The sequence below is a fragment of the Vicugna pacos genome, chromosome 7 (assembly GCF_048564905.1).
Source record: "Vicugna pacos chromosome 7, VicPac4, whole genome shotgun sequence".
NCBI classification, from domain to species: domain Eukaryota; kingdom Metazoa; phylum Chordata; class Mammalia; order Artiodactyla; family Camelidae; genus Vicugna; species Vicugna pacos.
The window spans coordinates 47,365,986-47,383,822 of NC_132993.1; the positions used below are offsets into that span (position 1 = coordinate 47,365,986).

The window sequence follows — 17,837 nt, forward strand, 5'->3', positions numbered from 1 at the left end:
TGCATGCTACTGCAAATCGTAGTTACATGTAGATGGCTGGATACTCAATCAGAAATATGTGTGTAATAAAAGTCTTCATTTTAAGAAGGCTTTTACTGTAAAGCAAAATCAATTTGTTCAAGCAATGCTTTGTCCCCTTTTATCAATCACCCCAGGGGATTTGATCACTTATGTAACTTTATACTCATATCACTGAAATTAAATGAAAAAACACACTCTGTAATAAAATAGCACATAATCCATTATTTCTGCATGTTTGAGATAAAAACAAACTATATTTTCCATACAGTCCATTCTAAAACCAGTCTGATTTTAACAGAGCTTTCCCACTTCATTTTTTGTAAAACCAAATGACATTGTTTTTTTCATTGCTTTTCTTTCCTATCTTACTCAAACTTATCCATTCTTCTATCAGTTTGAAAAATAATTCCAGTCTCTTTCAAGATCCATAGGACCCTAGGATTTCATAGGAATCATTTGAAGTTACTAAAATTATTATCTACTAGTCTGATGTCTATGTAAGTCTCAACACTGCATATTTATGTATACCAAATGATCAGGAATTAAACAAAGCCTTTATCTCTTTAAGAACAAAATAAAGGACATATTTTAAATCATAATTTATCCTGCTGCAAGCAAATTACCACTGATAAGACATAATAAAATATGCAAGGTCGTATTCAAAGAGTGGTTATCAATGACTCATTATCCAAGTGAGAATACATGGTAAGTGGTGTTTTGCGAGGATCAGTTTCGGATTAGTAATTAAACATTATTCACTCATTTTCATTCAGCATTTTCATCAGTCATGGTCCTGAACCTGGATCAAGAAGTATTTTTTTTTTAAGTTTATGGCTTACACGAAGTAAGCATTTGCTTGTAATTTGTAGAGAGAATTAAAACTCACTTTGATTTTAATAAGTTGAGGAAACACTAGAAAAGCAACAGAAAACATCTCACAATACAAACACGCATTCAAATGGTGAAAGGAATCGCCACCCTCGAAAAACAAAAGGGATTTGGAATAAGTGATGGGCATGATATGCCAATGTTGTTGCAGACAAGCAAGCACACTTTCGATATTTTAAATAGGCGAATATTCTGGGTAAGGGTGAGAAATTCTCCTTCCACATTAAATACTGCCTGTATCTAAGAGACACAGGGACTTTTTAAGGAGGTAAGGAACGAAGGTTAATAACACACTGAAAGGACCAGAAAATAATTTCTTTAAAGAAAGTAATTTAGCTTTGAATGGAAAAGACAAAGGGTGCTCAACATTTCTCTTTCTTCAACAGGAAAATAGTCAAAGGCACACGGAGGTGATTTAAACGACACAGAATCTTAACTGCTACTGGCTGGATAAGCCACAGAGGTGATCATCACAGGCCAATGGTCCAAGATGCGTATGTGTAGAGAAGTCAAAAGATGGGAAAATAAACAAGTGACTTCTTGTGGTTCTTCCCTTCTGGATTAATTTTTAGATGGTCTCAACTAGAGGCTCCTGTCTTGGCAAAATCCTTTGGGACATACCTTGGGCTAACTCTTGCAAGGATAATTTATGAGCTATAACCCAAATGAAATGTACAGAAAGTACAATTAGCTACTTCGGTCTAATGACAACACATAAACCTAAAAAAATAATGACTTCCTTAGAAGTATTCTTGATAGTAAACACCATTTTCAGGAAAGAGCAAACAATAAATGAAATTTCCACAAACAACTTGCCTTCTGAGAAATAAGTTTTGCCACCACATCTCTGGCATGGACATCTATGGTGCAAATTGTCATGATCTTCTGCCTGTCTCCAGGTAGAAGTTCTCCCAGCAAAAGTGCAATCAGTGTATTCAGCTGAGCAATCTACAAGGAATTTTTTAAAAGGAGATTAAAAAAAAGTTACAAATATAGAGTCTTACAGCCCAATCGTCTTCATATTTGTAAAGAGTGCTTTAGTTTACAAAACTATTTCAAAATATTGTCCCAGCCAGTCCTTAAACAACCATAGGGCTAGCAGCAAGAGGGAGGATGTTATTAAATTAATTAAAATCAAGTAAATAATATTACTCCTCTCTCACCCCTCAAACTGAGACTCAGAGAAGACAGGTCAGCCTGCAGGTAATGACAAAGCCAGAAGTGGAAGCAGTTTCCTGGCTGCAATGAACTGACTCTCCATCTAATGACAATCTGTCCACAACTGTGCTGGAAGAGAAATGACTACAAATTTTAAAAGTTCAAACTGAGCTACTTCTGTCAAAGTATAGAAAGTTCTAATTACCAAGTCCTTTTTTGTTTGTTTGGTTTTGAGGGTTTTTTTTTGAGGTTTTTTTTGGTTTGTTTTTTCGCTTAGGATATAGGATGATTAATTCAAAAAGATTTAAAATATACAGCTTAAGGTTATCCCATTTAATTCTCTTATTCATATTCCTATTCTTGTTTAGCCCACCAATTTCTTAGATCAATATTTTTCAAACTGCTGGTCTCTTTTCATAGAATGCAAAGGAATGGAATGGAATGACATGGAATACAAAGGAATAAAAATGTTGCATTATGGTGGTAAGAATATGTATTGTTCCGTGAAATTGTTTCAGGCTCATACTGAGTGTTTACACACATGTAAACTTGCTCTGATATAAAATATTCATTACCATTAATTGTGGTCAGAAAGGGGTAAAAGATACTCTCTTACGTGGTGATTTCGTTAGCATGTCTATTTAGGCAAAACATTTCTGTCCTATTCAAGCCTTATTAACAAAAAGTTTTTGCCTTATTCCAGGGTAGCACACTGTAAAACAATACTGTCCCCTTTCCTTTCTAGCTCAGCAAAGGACAGTCAATTACAAACAGTTAGATCCTATCAGAATTGATTTTAAGTGAACATATACCACTAAAGGCTCTCAAACCTGTGTATCTACTATCAAAAACATATTCCCTATAGCACTATTACCACATTCCAGAAAATGCCAAGGACTGCAGGTTTCCCTGAGATTGCTGTGCAGCTGAACTGGGGAAGGTTACAGAACTACAGTGCGAATGGAGAAGGCGGGCAGGAAAACAGGAACTGTAACATGCACAGTTCACATTACATGAGAGTGTGCAGTGCACTGGCACTAACTAAAATTACGTGTCTGTATTGTCTCATTTAATCTTCACAACAGTCTACCATCCTAATTTGCATATAAAAAAAACAGAGTCACGGGCATATTAACCACATTTGCCAAACAGGGGAGGGGGAATTCAAATCCTGACAGTCTGACTTTAGAGCCTGAGTTCTTTCTGATCACATCACAAGGACTCCCCTTATCAGCCTCCACAAGATCAGTCCACCTGCCACTTTCCAGGTGGAGAAATTGCAGTTGTGCAAAAAGCATTCCGGAAAGACTGAAAATGAATAGTTGGCTCAGAGGAATAAAAGCATGTATTTCAGGCATTCAGAATACATAGCCTTTCAGCATTAATCTACTTTTAACATCTTCCATTTATCAAACATAGCTACATGGTAACAAAAGCAGAGGCGATCACTATTTCATGTATGCCATGTTCAGTGTTGATCATACTCTAGATTTTACGTTCCAGGAGTGCAAGGTCTGTGTCTATCCAGTTGAGTGCCTTGTTCCCAGAGCCACTAAGAAGTTAGCAGCTGGACAGCAGGTGCACAATGTTGGCTGAGTAGATGAATAAATGTACAGTAATAGCCTATGCACAGGTAAGTTTCTCAACAAAATGTATACGCATGTTGGTTAGAATACAGGTATTTTCGCACTGGATATTTTCTCATCTGTGTCAAGATACCCAGTCTTTAGAGTCTCAAATTTTACACCAGTACCAGTACTTGGTTACAAAGAGTCGGCTGTATCAAAAGAAATAATATTATATGTATCTTAAGGACATTTATAATTTCAAGTGCCTTCACAAGCACTGTTTTGCCTGAGCCTTCCTAAACCTGTGATTTCTCCATTATCAATTCCTTTTATACAAAAGTTCAGTCAAGCGAAAGATGATTAAAGAAAGTAATTTAGCTTTGAATGGAAAAGACAAGGGGTGGCCAACATTTCTCTTTCTTCAAAAGGAAAATAGTCAAAGGCACACAGAGGTGATTTAAACGACACAGAATCTTACTTATCTGGATAAAGATGATGTGGTGTATATATATATACAATAGAATATTACTCAGTCATACAAAAGAATGAAATAATGCCATTTGCAGCAACATAGATGGACCTAGAGATTATCATATTGAGTGAATTAAGTCAAAGACAAATATCATATGATATCACTTACATGTGGAATCTAAAAAAAATTGATACAAATTCTATTTATAAACCAAAAGCAGACTGATCAACATAGAAAACAAACTACGGTTACCAAAGAGGAAAGGGCAGGGAGGGCTAAATTAGGGGCTAGGGATTAACAGACATATTACTATAAATAGATAAACAAGGGCCTAGTGTATAGCACAGGGAACTATATTCAATTTCTTGTAGTAATATATAATGGAAAAGAATTTGAAGAGAAAATATGTACATATATGCATAACTGAATTACTTTGCTGTACACCTGAAACTAACATTGTAAATCAACTACACTACAATAAAATTTTTTTTAAAAATACAGCTCATTCACATGATCTGGACAGCAACATATATTGGGGATCTTGTATTGTCTCCCAGGATTAAACTTTCCCAATGATGCTCCTTTGTAAGTAATAGAATTCTGTACCCGCCCCAACACAAATACTAGTTATAAAAAGCCTATCATTTGGACAATGGCATCAGGCAGCAATTACTATACAGTTATATTGTGACCACATACAAGCTTATGGCCTGTGACATGTATAAAACATTCCTCAGCAGCTTTAAAGAAATATAAACTTTATTCATGTAATCAGCATGTACTCTTGCCCTTGATCAAAGAAAGGTCACATGATTTTTTTTTTTTTACTGGATCAAGGATGTTTACCTCAAGTCAAAAACAGCCCTCGAGAAATGCAAATCAAAACTGCAATGGAGATATCACCTCATACCGGTCAGTATGGCCATTATTAAAAAGTCCACAAACAATAACTGCTGGAGATGGTGTGGAGAAAAGGGAATCCTGCTACACTGCTAGTGGGAATATAGTTTGGTGCAACCACTATGTAAAATAGTATGGAGATTCCTCAAAAAGCTAAAAATAGACTTACCCTATGATCCAACAATCCCACTCCTGGGCATATATCTGGAGAAAACTCTAATTCAAAAAGATACATGCACCCCAATGTTCATAGCAGCACTACTTACAGTAGCCAAGAAATGAAAACCACCTAAATGTCCATCGACAGATGAATTGGTAAAGAAGATGTGGTCTATAATATATACAATGAAATACTACTTAGCCATAAAAAAGAATGAAATAATGCCATTTACAGTAACATGGATGGACCAAGAGATTATCATAAAAAGTGAAGGAAGTCAGACAAAGAAAGACAAATATTATGTGATGTCACTTATATGTGGAGTTAAAAAAAAAGACACAAAGGAACTTATTTACGAAACAAAAATAGACTCACAGACATAGAATATAAATTTATGGTTACCAAAGGGTAAGGGGGGAGGGATAAATTAGGAGTCTGGGATTAGTAGATACAAACTACTATATACAAAAAAGATAAACAATAAGGTCCTACTGTATAGCACAGGGAACTATAGTCAATGGCTTGTGGTAACCTATAATGAAAATGAATATGTGTCTATATGTATAACCAAATCACTATGCCGAAGACCAGAAACTAACAGAACATTGTATATCAACCAAACTTCAACAAAAAGGGGAAAAAATTCATTATAATTGTCTTACTAGGGCAAGTACTGAGTACTATGACAGAACATAGAAATAGGATCTTGCTTAATCTGGGGCTTGGAAAGACATTTTGGAGGAAAGGGTATTTATGCTAAGACCCAAAGAATGAGTACAATTTAGGTTGTAGAGAATTTAGGGGTTGCCCACTCAGGGAGTCTGCATTTAAGGCACCAGAAGCAGCTCAGGATGTGGCAGGTGGCCGTGTGAGGGAACAGAAAGAAGTCTGGATGGTGAGAGGGGAGGCAGAGGTGGAGCAGGTGGGTAGGAACACCGGAGAGGGACACAGGGCTAGGCCAGCCTCCTGAGAAGTCTCAGCTTCACTCCAAGGGCTTGAGTGAGATGCCACTCAAGGGTTTTAGGAGGTGGTGGTGGGGGAACAATCAAGTTTGTGCTTTTAAACTATTCTTCCGCCTACAGTAAGATTAATTCGAGGGAAACAAGACTGGAGGAAAATGACCAGCGAAGAGGATGCTACAGTTATCTAGCTGAAAAAAGAGAGTGGCTGTAACCAGGTATCCACAAAGCGGTAGAGGAAAGAGTGAGAATAAATATACTGAGGGTAACAGAAGAGAGTTGGGGGTTGACCAGCTAACAGGTAAAGGAAGAGTCAAATGGGCTTCTAGTGTGAGCAACTGGTGAAGAGTGCTGGTGTTTTCATGAACTTGGGAGCATTGGATAAACGGGTTTTGAGAAGGCATTTTGAATGTTTTAAGCTGGATGTGCCTGTCAAACTTCCAATGGCCAAGTCCAATATGCTTTTGACTGTGCTTCAGGAGAAAGGTCTGAGCGGGAGTTCAAAGTCATCAGCATATTATAAAAGAACCTGAGTAGCCACACAAGTAGATGAGATGAGGTGGAAAGAAAAAGGGACCCAAGTCAGAGCCATAAGGAATGGAGACAATTATGGGGCAGGAGGAGGAAGAGGAGAAAGGAAAGAAAATTGAAGAATAACCCAAAAAGTAGATGGAAAAGTAGAATTCAAATAAACACAAATATAAGGAAAGAGAATACTTGAAGAAGGAGGAAGTATTTCTGACATGAAAACAAAAAAAGAAACAGACTCAGTCAAGCAGTAGAAATGGTTCATGATGAAGGGGAGGAGAAAGGGGAACAAGTAAGTATAGATATTTAGATCAAGAAGCCTCATCATAATAAAAGTTCCAGGGTACAGCAGGAAATGGAAGGAGGTGTGGCTTCAAGGAGTAACTTTGGTGGCTGTTCTGTTTTTAAGCAGTGAGAGACACATAGGGATGCTTAATTGCTGATGGGAATGAGCCAGCATGTGAATCTGAGGACACAGCACAAAAGGTAGTCAGGGAAATCCTGTGAGTCCAGATCTGGAGAGACTCAGAGGACTGGTGGAGAAATAGCTCCCCATAGTCAGAGGCTATCCTTCCATGATAACAAGAGGATGGTGCAGGGGGCAGAGCATCAACCCCATCATGAGTGATGTCATTCCTCTCTGTTGGCATCAGCAAGAGCTAACGTTTACTGAGCACTTCCTAGCTAACGTAACTAACAAGTGTTGAGTGCACATGTGCATATGTATAGTACATTTGTGTGTATATATGGATATGTGTATATATGTGTGTGTATATATATATGTATGTTTGATTTAATCCTCACAATAACCCTATGAAGAAAGTACTGTTATTCCAATTTTATATATGAGAATATGATTATTCTCAGTTACAAGTGGTGAACCCAGGATTTACTATGTGATTCTAGGAATTTATTGTATTATTTTATAAACCCAAAACTTATCCATGTGGAAAACATATTCATTAACAGAGCACCTTGGCCAGGCAAGAGCTGACCTCTAATGATTTTGGCGGATGGAAGGAGGTAACCAGGTATCCCCCACCCATGAATTCTCTGATTTGGATAAACATGGACACAAATCTCAGGAAAGAGACATGAATCTTGATCACTGAGGTTTATATGTTATAAATGTCTAGGGTGCCACGGTGTTCTTTCAAAGAGGGTCAGCTTGCTTGATGGGACGATGGTAAACTCACCATGAAGGAAGGTGTCAGGCGCAGACAGTAACAGACTCAAGTCAGAGAGAAGGGCTGGTTCTTGATACACAGTGGCAGCTGATTCTCAGTTTTGCCCTAACCAAGCTCCTGAGGCAGTATAGTGTAAAGAGGCCAAGCATATGTGAACTTGAAGACCTATGTCCCTAATTACTGTAGATTTAAACAAGGCAACACAGGAAGAACACCTTCCTTGTAGCAGCAGAAGTGCTGCAATTTTACCAACATCAAGGCATGGCAGAATTCCCAACCCAGGCACCGCAAACCACAGTGGCAAACACGCTGGAAGGGCCCTTCTGTAGAAATGCTAAGATCTGGAGCTTATGAGCCTCAGCTCAGCAAACTGCAGTGACTATTACAAGGTAACTACAACAGCACTCTGGGGGTCAGCTACCACAACCCTCAACCCCTTTCCAATTGGATATACATGGAAGTAATGCCCTTTGTGTTTCTTAGCAATAGCAACAAGGATCTCGAACCTTGAAACTCGCCAATGTTTCAACATTAGCAATATCAGAAACAATGGATTTTCATCTGATCTAGAACAAAGTAAACTGCCAAAGAGACCAGGTCCCTCACTCTCTGACAGCGTCAGGCCACGTGTTGTGGAATCCCAGTTTACTGCCTTCCTTTCCACTTTTCGTTTACTACTTCTTCAATCATACTGCAAACACCAGTGTAATATTGAACAATGAATGTCAGAGACAGTAAGCATTAATTACTTCACTCCTGACAGTAATGGAAATGCTTCTAATGTTTCACTAGGAAGCATGATTTTCTCTACAGGCTTAAAAGGTATGAAATAGATAATCTAAGCTCCCACCTCAAGAAACCTGAAAAAGAGGAGTAAATTACACTCAAAGTAAGTAGATGAAAAGAAGTAATCAAGAGAAAGCAGAAATCAGTGAAATATAAGACAAACAATAGAGGAAATCAACAAAGTCTAACATTAGTTCTTGAAACATTTGAAGTTGATAAACACAGAGAAAGCCTGAGTAAGAAAAAAAAAAGAGAAAACACAAATCACCAACACCAGGAATGGAAGGGGGACATGATACCAGATTCTCTGGATGTGCCAAGGATAATACTGAGCCAGGAAGACCAGCTCATGTCAGTAAGTCTGCAAATTTAGACCAGGGGTGGACAAACTTTTCCTGCAAAAGGCCAGACAGTAAATGCTGCGGGAATTGAGGGCTATGTGGTTTTTACTGCAGTGACACCACTTAGCCAGTGAAGTGTGAAAGTGGCCCAAGACAGAAGCACCGGGCCAGACGGCTGTAATTTGCCAGACCCAGACTCATATAAACTGTGTAAATACTTTGAAAAATACAAATTTCCAAAGCTGACACAAGGAAAAAAAAAAAAGCTACACAGCAGCATGTACATAAAAGAAATCAATTTATAATTTAAAAAGGTTTGACAAAGAAAACACCAGGCCCAGATGGCATCACCAGTGTTTTCTATCACAAACTCCTTCACAAAATACCTGAGAACTCAGTACTTCCCAATTCCTTTTAAGGAAAATAACCCTGATCCCCGAACTGGCTAAGCTATTGCAATAGAAGAAAATTACAGATAAATGTCCCTTATCAACAACATAAATGCACAATTTGCGGACAAAATATTAGCAAATAGAATCCAGCAGTAACACACACATATGAATGATAACACATCATAACCAAGTGGAGTTTATTTAAGGAATGCAAAGTTGGCTTAGCATTCAAAAATTCACCTTGGTAACAGAATAAAACAGACAAGCCACATGGGTATCTCAAAAGATTTGAAAATGTTCCACATTTCAAGATAAAAATTCTCATTTTGTGGTAATGGAAGGGATTTTTCTCTATTTGAGAAAGGGCATCTACAAAAATCTAGAACTACTATCATACTTAGTGGTGAAACACTGTTCTTCCCTCAGGCTGGGCAGAAGCCAGAATGTCTGCTCTCATTACTCCTATTCAACACTGGACCAGCAATCCTAGTCAATTCAGTAACTCAAGAAAAAGAAATAAAGGACAAAAAAGAATGGATGACTGGAAGAAAAACTGTCATTATTTACAGATGATATATTTATGCACATAGAAAACCTATGAAACTTTCAAAAAAATTCTACTAAAACTAGGCAAATTTGGCAAGTCCCAAGACACAAGGTGAATATTAAAACAATATATTTCTATACACCAGCCACAAACATTGGAAAATAAAATTTAAAAATTATTTAGCCTATGTTTATAGTATCAAAACATATCAACTATTTAAAAATAAGTCTAGCAAGCAACATACAAGACCTCTGCATTGAGAACTACAGAAAACACTGTTGAGAGAAATTAAAGAAGACCTATATTATGAGACATAGCATGTTCTTGTGTTTTAAGAATTATCATTATTGAGATATCCAACCTCCCGACATTCTTATATTCATTGTCACCCCAGTTAAAAATTAGGCTAAAAGATTAATTAGGCTTTTAAAAATAAACAATATGACAGCAAAATTTATGTAGAAATGAAAGTAACCTACAATAGCCTCAATAATTTTGACAAAAAAAAAAACAAACTAGAGAGTATATATAAACATGACTTCAGGGCTATATACTCTAAAGCTAAAGGAATTAATACAGTGCGGATGTGGCATAAAGACAAAAAAAACAGATCCACAGAGCAGGAGAGTCTGGAAACAAGCCCACATACATACAGTCATTTGACTTCTGACCACGGTGCCAAGTTAATTCAAAAAGGAAAAAGAAAAGACGTACGGATCACATGTCTAAATGAAAAACCGAGAACCCTAAAAAAGCTGGAAGGAAACAGGAGAATATTCTTGTACATGACATAAAAAGCACCAATCACAAAAGAAAAATTCGACATACTAAACTACATCAAAATTAAAACATTCTGCTCACAAAATACACCGTTAATAAAATGAGTAGTCTATTCATGTCTTGACAAAGGACTTGACCCAAAATAAAGAAATCTTATAACCAAACATCTTCTATAGCAAACATGTTTCTATACAAACATTCTTGCAAAGATAGTCTCAAACAAAGGCACTCAGTTACTCTGCTCACAAGATGTACAAAATCTGAGACCCACAAAGGACTGTCTCCCAACAGTGTTAAATAAAAAAATCCAGATCAGAAAAGATTTGCTAATTCATCAGACTGGCCAACAGAATTTTCTCCAGTACTTCATAACTGCCTGCTTTTTGTATCAAGTCTATTTAGAACTTTATAAAATAAGTGAAAAATCTCTCCATCTTTTTCTATACTCTAGAACAGTTGATATAACATGGTATTTACCTATTCTTAGGTGTCTGATCAAACCACTGGAACAGGGTTCTATTGATGAGGTATATAACTTTAACTTTAAATTTTAACTTGATTACCGTTTCTATTATATCTGTGGTTACTGGTCTATTCAAGTTTTCCACCTCATTCTGAATCCATCTTAGAGTGTTCAGAGAAAACCATCCATTTAATTTAAGTTTTCAGCTTAAATACTAGCATAAAGTCACATGTAGTGTTGCGTAGTCTTTTTAAAATCTCCTTCTCATAGAGGTTATGTTTCTTTTCCCTATTCCTATTGTTTTTTTTTGCCCTCTCCTCTGAACTGCCAATCTCGGTCAGTGATCGATCTGTACAAAGAATCAACTCTCGGGTTAATGGGTCAGACTGGACACATGGCCTAAATGGGAAACAGATCTTTCTTTCTCTTACCCTCCTCTGTCATTGTGGGGACCCTAAGTTACTTCAGGATCTGTTCTGCTTCTTTGTCTAGAACAGGGGTTGGTAAACCACAGGCCTCCACCTGCTTTTATAAATAAAGTTTGATTGGAGGCCAGACACATCCATTCATTTAAAAATTCCCAAATGGCTTCTTTCCAACTACAGCAGCAGAGAGGAGGAGTTGTCAAAGTGATTATATGGCCCATAACGACTTAAATATTTAGTATTCTATCGTGCACAGAAGAAGTGGCCCCACCAAGCTCTAGAGTCAAGACACAGTCATGGCAGAAGTCGCAATAAATGTCTCGTTTCATTTATGAAGTTATTTCCCAGGGCTGTATCCTGGGGACAAACACTCTCACTGACAATGTCTTGGGATGACCAGGAGGCTGAACTGGTTCCATTTGTCCATTTCTTCTGCATTTAATACTTATCACTGACCACTGACCATGAGCCCTACATTTTTCTTACTTTTATTGAATCTAAATTTATAATTTCTCTGGAATTTTATTGGGATAAAATAGACTTATCATTGAAATAGCTTCTTTTTAGTATGTTTGGACTGTGACTTCTCTCTGCTCTTTGTCATCTATCTGTTCGATTCCATCTGTTGTCAACTTCTAGGCATTCCTCAAATTATCTTGTCTAGTATTTCCAGGTACAATATGATTTTTTTGGTATGCCTTGTCTTTCCAGGTACAATATGATTTTTTTTGGTATGCCTTGTCTTTCCATATAATTTTTGATGTGCTAAAGTAACCAGACTGGGCTCAAGCTGGAGTCGCTCACACTAAGCCCCACAACAGGAAACCAAAACTTAACTGTCTCTATGCTGGGCTCTCCCGGAAAAGGCAGGCTTCGGTCAACCAATCAGTGTTTGCTTGCTCAGTCCACGTTCCCTGAGCAGCTCCAAGACTTCCCTTGGTTCCTTGTAAGCTAAGGAAAGTAATGCTAATTAAATTTATCAGCAAATGCCCGGCCGAATTTCCCTGTTCCCGTTCAGTTGGGTCTAGCAAAGTCTCTTGCCTTACCCAGCTCTTTGGAGCTCCTTTCCATCTGCTGTATGAACCAGTGAGTAAAAGCGGACTAAATCAGTCAATTATCTTTTAACAGATGAGAGGGATGGGAGAGAACACGTGCTCTATTCATCATCTTGTAGGTTTCTGCTAGATTATGAAGTGTGAGCCCATCAGAGCACATTTTCTATAAAGGCAACAACAAACAAACAAATAAGAAACAACTTTATGTCCAAAATGCACTGGGTAACTGCAGGCTCCACAGCCTTCTTATGTGGGCACCAGGGTTGGGACAAGATAAGAACATTATCAATGCTGCATCCAATTGTTAATGAAATAATTTCTCAATGATTAAAAATGAAGGCAAAACTGACCCTAAGGAGAAAAACTAGAGTCCCATTCTTATACATGTAATATTTCTGAATATTTGTGGCAGGGGAGGATGAATGGTTAAGAAAAGTTTTATATTGCTTACTATGATTCTTATTAAAAGTGCCCTAGGCAATGTCCCAGCACACTAGTAATTAGTATTTTGAAGCCCAAAATGCTTCCATCTCTTTCTTGATGATTTTCACACAGCTCAATAATAAAGGAAGAGTGGGAAAACTTTCTTAGTTGATCCCAAGCCTAACAAAACAAACTATTTTTGCCAAGGAGCCCTCAAATTAGAGAAATCATATTTATTTTACTTGTTTTATTTTCAAAGACTCTGACAAGGCAGGGATATATATCCAAGATGCAGTATTTTTGCCTTTAATTCCAACATTACATACAGTAACACACAATCACAATATGTCTGGGGGAAAATAGAGTTTAAAATGATTATCTTAGTTTATCTCACCACAATTTGGAATATAAGGAAAAACTACTTGTTCAGGTAGATCATCTGTTATAGCCTACTCTGATTTCAGTTTTGAAATTAAACTATTTTAAAGGACTAAAGGTCCTCTTAAAAACTGCTCCCAGTATTAGCAAGAGTAATTTTAATTAAAAAGAAACTCCAGCAGATGGTTATATCCATTTTCAAAGAGCAAAAACCTAAAGGGGGTTTCAATTTAGATGCACACCCCCCTCATGAACCAAACTACAACTTTAATAGTATTCAAATGTTAACTTCTCTAATATGCATATCAGTAGCAGGGGCAAAATTCAAATACTGTACTGAAGGCATCTGTTGGCTGGTCTGTCAAACATTTCAGGTCACGCCAGAAGCGTTTCATAATTAAACACGTAGATGCCTTCTTCAAAAATCATCCTCTTTGTCTACCTCTCATCTAACATGAAAAAGAATCCATTATTACAACTCTGGAACAAAAAGGAAAAGTCTAAAACTATTTTAAAGAAGAAAAAAAGCTAAATTTTGTTAATTAGCTAAATAATAAGCAAAAGCTAGTGGCATATGAATAACTTTAGCTATAAGAATAAAAAGAATCAACCCAACGTGGACGACAGGGGAGGGAATGGACAAATCTCACACACAGGTGAAACGTACATTTGGCAAGAGGCTTCAAAGACTTAAAAAAGGTATATATTTTGACCTAGCAATTTTACACCTGGAAATTTATCCTGAAGAAATAAAGAAAATATGTGCAACGTGTGTAAATACAAGACTGTTTACTGCAGTATTAACGATGGTCAAAAATAAAAACAACCTCAATAGCCAGTATTAAGCAGTAGTGATAATAACATTAGGCAGTCTTGCAACATAACTGGTTAAACTGAATGAACAATTCCTTTATTAACACAGAGGACATTTAAATAAAACAAAACACATCCACATGCAAAGTACATGGCCCAGCAAAGAGGTGGGAAGGAAGAAGGATAAAGGGTGGAGGGAGAGTGGGTGACTGATGTTCCCTAAGGCCAAGGATGTGCATCAAAGCCAGAGCAGTAGAATGAGGTTAGCAGGCTCAGGCCATGGCAGCCTAGAGGAGGATCTGAGTAGAGACCCAAAGATTGGAGACGGAACGTTAAATTGCCCACATGGCAACAGAATATTTCTGTTCTCTTTCTCTGACACTCCCCGAGCAGGGCAGGGAACTGGAATTGAGATGCTGACATAAAGCTGAGATCCTCGGAGTCTTAACACTGTCCAATAAAATGTTTTAGAAAACCTCTACCCACCAGTTCAGAGAAGCAAGGAGAAAGCTTGGAACATCTTGGGGCTTTGGATAGGAAAAAAAAGTCCCCTAAAATAAATCAAAATCTCAGGCCACATGAAGCTACGGCATCCAAACTGCCCCTGCCAGTATGATCTGGAAATCCAAGCCTGAGTAATTAACCACAACGTTAATCCAGAACTCATTAAACCTGCAGAAACTTGGAAGAAACAAGGAGAAAAACATGCTGTAGGGACATCTGCTCAGCGTAGGACACACAGAATTCCTCCAGAATAAAACAAACTTAGATAAAGATAACCTCTAAAAATGAACACAGAAAAAAACAAATTCAAATTAAAAGAAGAACCAGCCTCCAAAGAGTTAGTAGAACAATCTAAATAAGACTATTACTGAGATAGAAGAAACCATAATGAAGAGATAAGTCACCATAAAACTGATTTTTAAAGAACAAAAAAAAAAAAACTTTGGGAAATTGAGATACAGTGACTGAAGTCAAACTAATGAAATGGGTATGTATACTGAACTGTTTGGGGCAAAGATTACTAATATCTGCAACTTCCTTTGAAATGAATCATAAATTTAAGACAGATTGATGGTTTGATAGAAGGTTGGATCAAGCACAAGTAACGTGATAAGGAAATGAGAAAATGAAACAAAATATTAATTGTAGAATCTAGGAGGTAGGCATGCACACCGTGGTACAATTCTTTTGATTGTTTTGTACGTTTGAAAAATTGTATGATAATTGTTGAGGAAAAACTCCTTAAATTATGCATCACATTAGACAACACTGTTACTGGTATCATTATTTTCACAGTATCAGCAGTAGCTAACATTTACATAGTACTGCAATTTTGTCAAGTACTGTTTAGTTTTTCACATATATTAACTAATTTACCCCTTCTAGCAATACCACGGTGCAGGTGCAATTATTATCCCTGTTCTACAGATCACATAACTGAGGCACGGAGTGGTTAAACAACTTGCCCAAAGTCACGGAGCTAATGAATGGCAAAGATGAGATTTGAACTTGTGTAATCTGGTCCTGGACTCCTTTTTCTTAATCATTGAAGGGGAAAAAGTTAGTGAACTAGAAGATAGATTCCAAAAGTCACCTGAATTGCAGCACCAAAAAGTGGAGAGTTTAAAAATATAGAGATCAAAAGACAGGGAGGATAGCATGAGACGATTCAACATACAGCTGATAAAATTTCAGAGGAAGAAATGAGAGCAAACAGAAGAAAGGTATCAAAGAGAAAAAGGGAAGAGAATTTTCCCGAATTGAAGAAATGTAACTGAACATTCACAAAGTTCACTCAGACCTCAGCAAACTAAATTTAAAAAGCATGAAAAAAAAATCCACAACTATATAGAGTATAATGAAACATCAGAATCAGAAAAAGTAAAAAAAAAATTCTTAAATCAGCCAAAGGCAAAGTCAGATTGCTTATGAAGGAAAAACAATCTGATTTCAATTTAACTTTACAACCACCATCAAGGCTGCAAAATGATGGAATTATATTTTAAAGTTCTGAATGAAAATAATTCTCAATTCAGAATTCTCTATCTCAAGTATCAAGAAGGAAGTCAAATAAGACAAAGGATCAGAAAACTCCCTACTTACTATCCATCACTGGGCAAACTGCTACAAGATATACTTTAACAGGAGAACTGAACACAGAAATAAGAAACAGGGTTCAAACAATACCGAGCAAAGTTACTGCTAAACATGTTGCTAAGAATATGTAAGATTTAAAATAATAACACAATTTATGGTGATTAATATAAAATAAGGTTAAGCAACACCAAGTAAGAAGAGACCCGAAAAAAAGATTCTAAGGTCCTTAGGAGGAAGAAGTAAGAACTATGAATAGTGGAGCAGCTGTAAGCACCACGAGGGCAGGAAGTCACTGCTGGAACCACACAGCCTGGAACAGGGCCTGTCGGGCGGTCAGACTGTTAGCATTCGCCCAGAGACAGCGGCAGGGAGCACGTCGGCTCTAGTACAGCCATATAAAGGGGTAAGACTTGGTCATTTTTGGCATGAATTTGATACATATTTATGAAAAGGGAAAATGTAGATAATATATTGAGTGAAAATATAAAATAACAAAATGTACGGACTGTAAAATGGTATTTTTCTTATTTGTATACACATAACCAACAGAAATAACTACACATACATGTACATAGCTACATACTGCTGACACACATACACACATAGACACACACACACTCATATATAAAAAAAGAGACAGCAGATACAGAGGAAACTTCTGCCATTTGTAAGCCAAAATATCGTCAACGGTTATCTGTGGGAAGTGAATCTATGGGTGTTTTCTAAGAAATTATTTTCCTTTTTTCCCTTTCTGTCTCTGGATTTTCTACTTCTTCATCTTTAATAATATATAATAAAGAAGTCATGAGACTGAAGATAATAAAGATGATATAAAAAAGAAATATCCACCAGAGATCAATTACTGTTTTAAGCAATATTCTAATTATCACAAAAAATAATAAATTGGGGGCAAGGGATAGTTAAATAAAAAGAGGAAAGAATATTAGAACAGAGGAAGCAAAACTACATTTATTGAAAGATTCAAGCTTGAGCGGTGACTGGTAATAGCTAAAATTTAAGTGGGGATATTTAAGTATTTTTAAATATCCTTACTCAAACATATAATAAAAATACTATAGTTATAATAAAAGCACAGATGCCAATAAATCAACTAACCAGTCAGTTATTTTAATAAGCACAATAGAATTCATTACAATTTAATTATCTCAGTTATTTACACCCCTGGAGGGGAAAAAATTAACTACTTCACTTTCTCATCCAAGGAGCATGGCCTAGAACTGCAGACATAGCGCTCTAGGGAAAACCAGTCACTCGTTTCAACCTAATTCTGTGACTTCAAGCCTGCTTCAAAAACCAATATCCCATTTCCCTAGGGATGCAAAATCAAAAAGAATATACTTTTCTCCAAAAGTAAGTGACAAAAACTTCTTCAGTAACATGTATAAGTCAGATGGTCTCTACTTGGGACTACAAGAGCCAAACTAGAAGGGATAGTCAACACAAGTACCCTTCACTACCTGAATCTATTTGCT

The 17,837-nt window shown here is 36.9% G+C and overlaps 1 protein-coding gene across 1 annotated transcript in view; it reads right to left on the reverse strand.

The window, feature by feature from the left end:
* The window catches only part of DNAH11 (dynein axonemal heavy chain 11), a 275,861-nt gene that overhangs the window by 172,229 nt on the left and 85,795 nt on the right, over nucleotides 1-17,837 (reverse strand). The window contains exon 31 of the mRNA XM_072964862.1: nucleotides 1,726-1,857. Coding sequence (XP_072820963.1) covers nucleotides 1,726-1,857 — 132 coding nt within the window. The remainder of the gene's footprint in view (nucleotides 1-1,725; nucleotides 1,858-17,837) is intronic.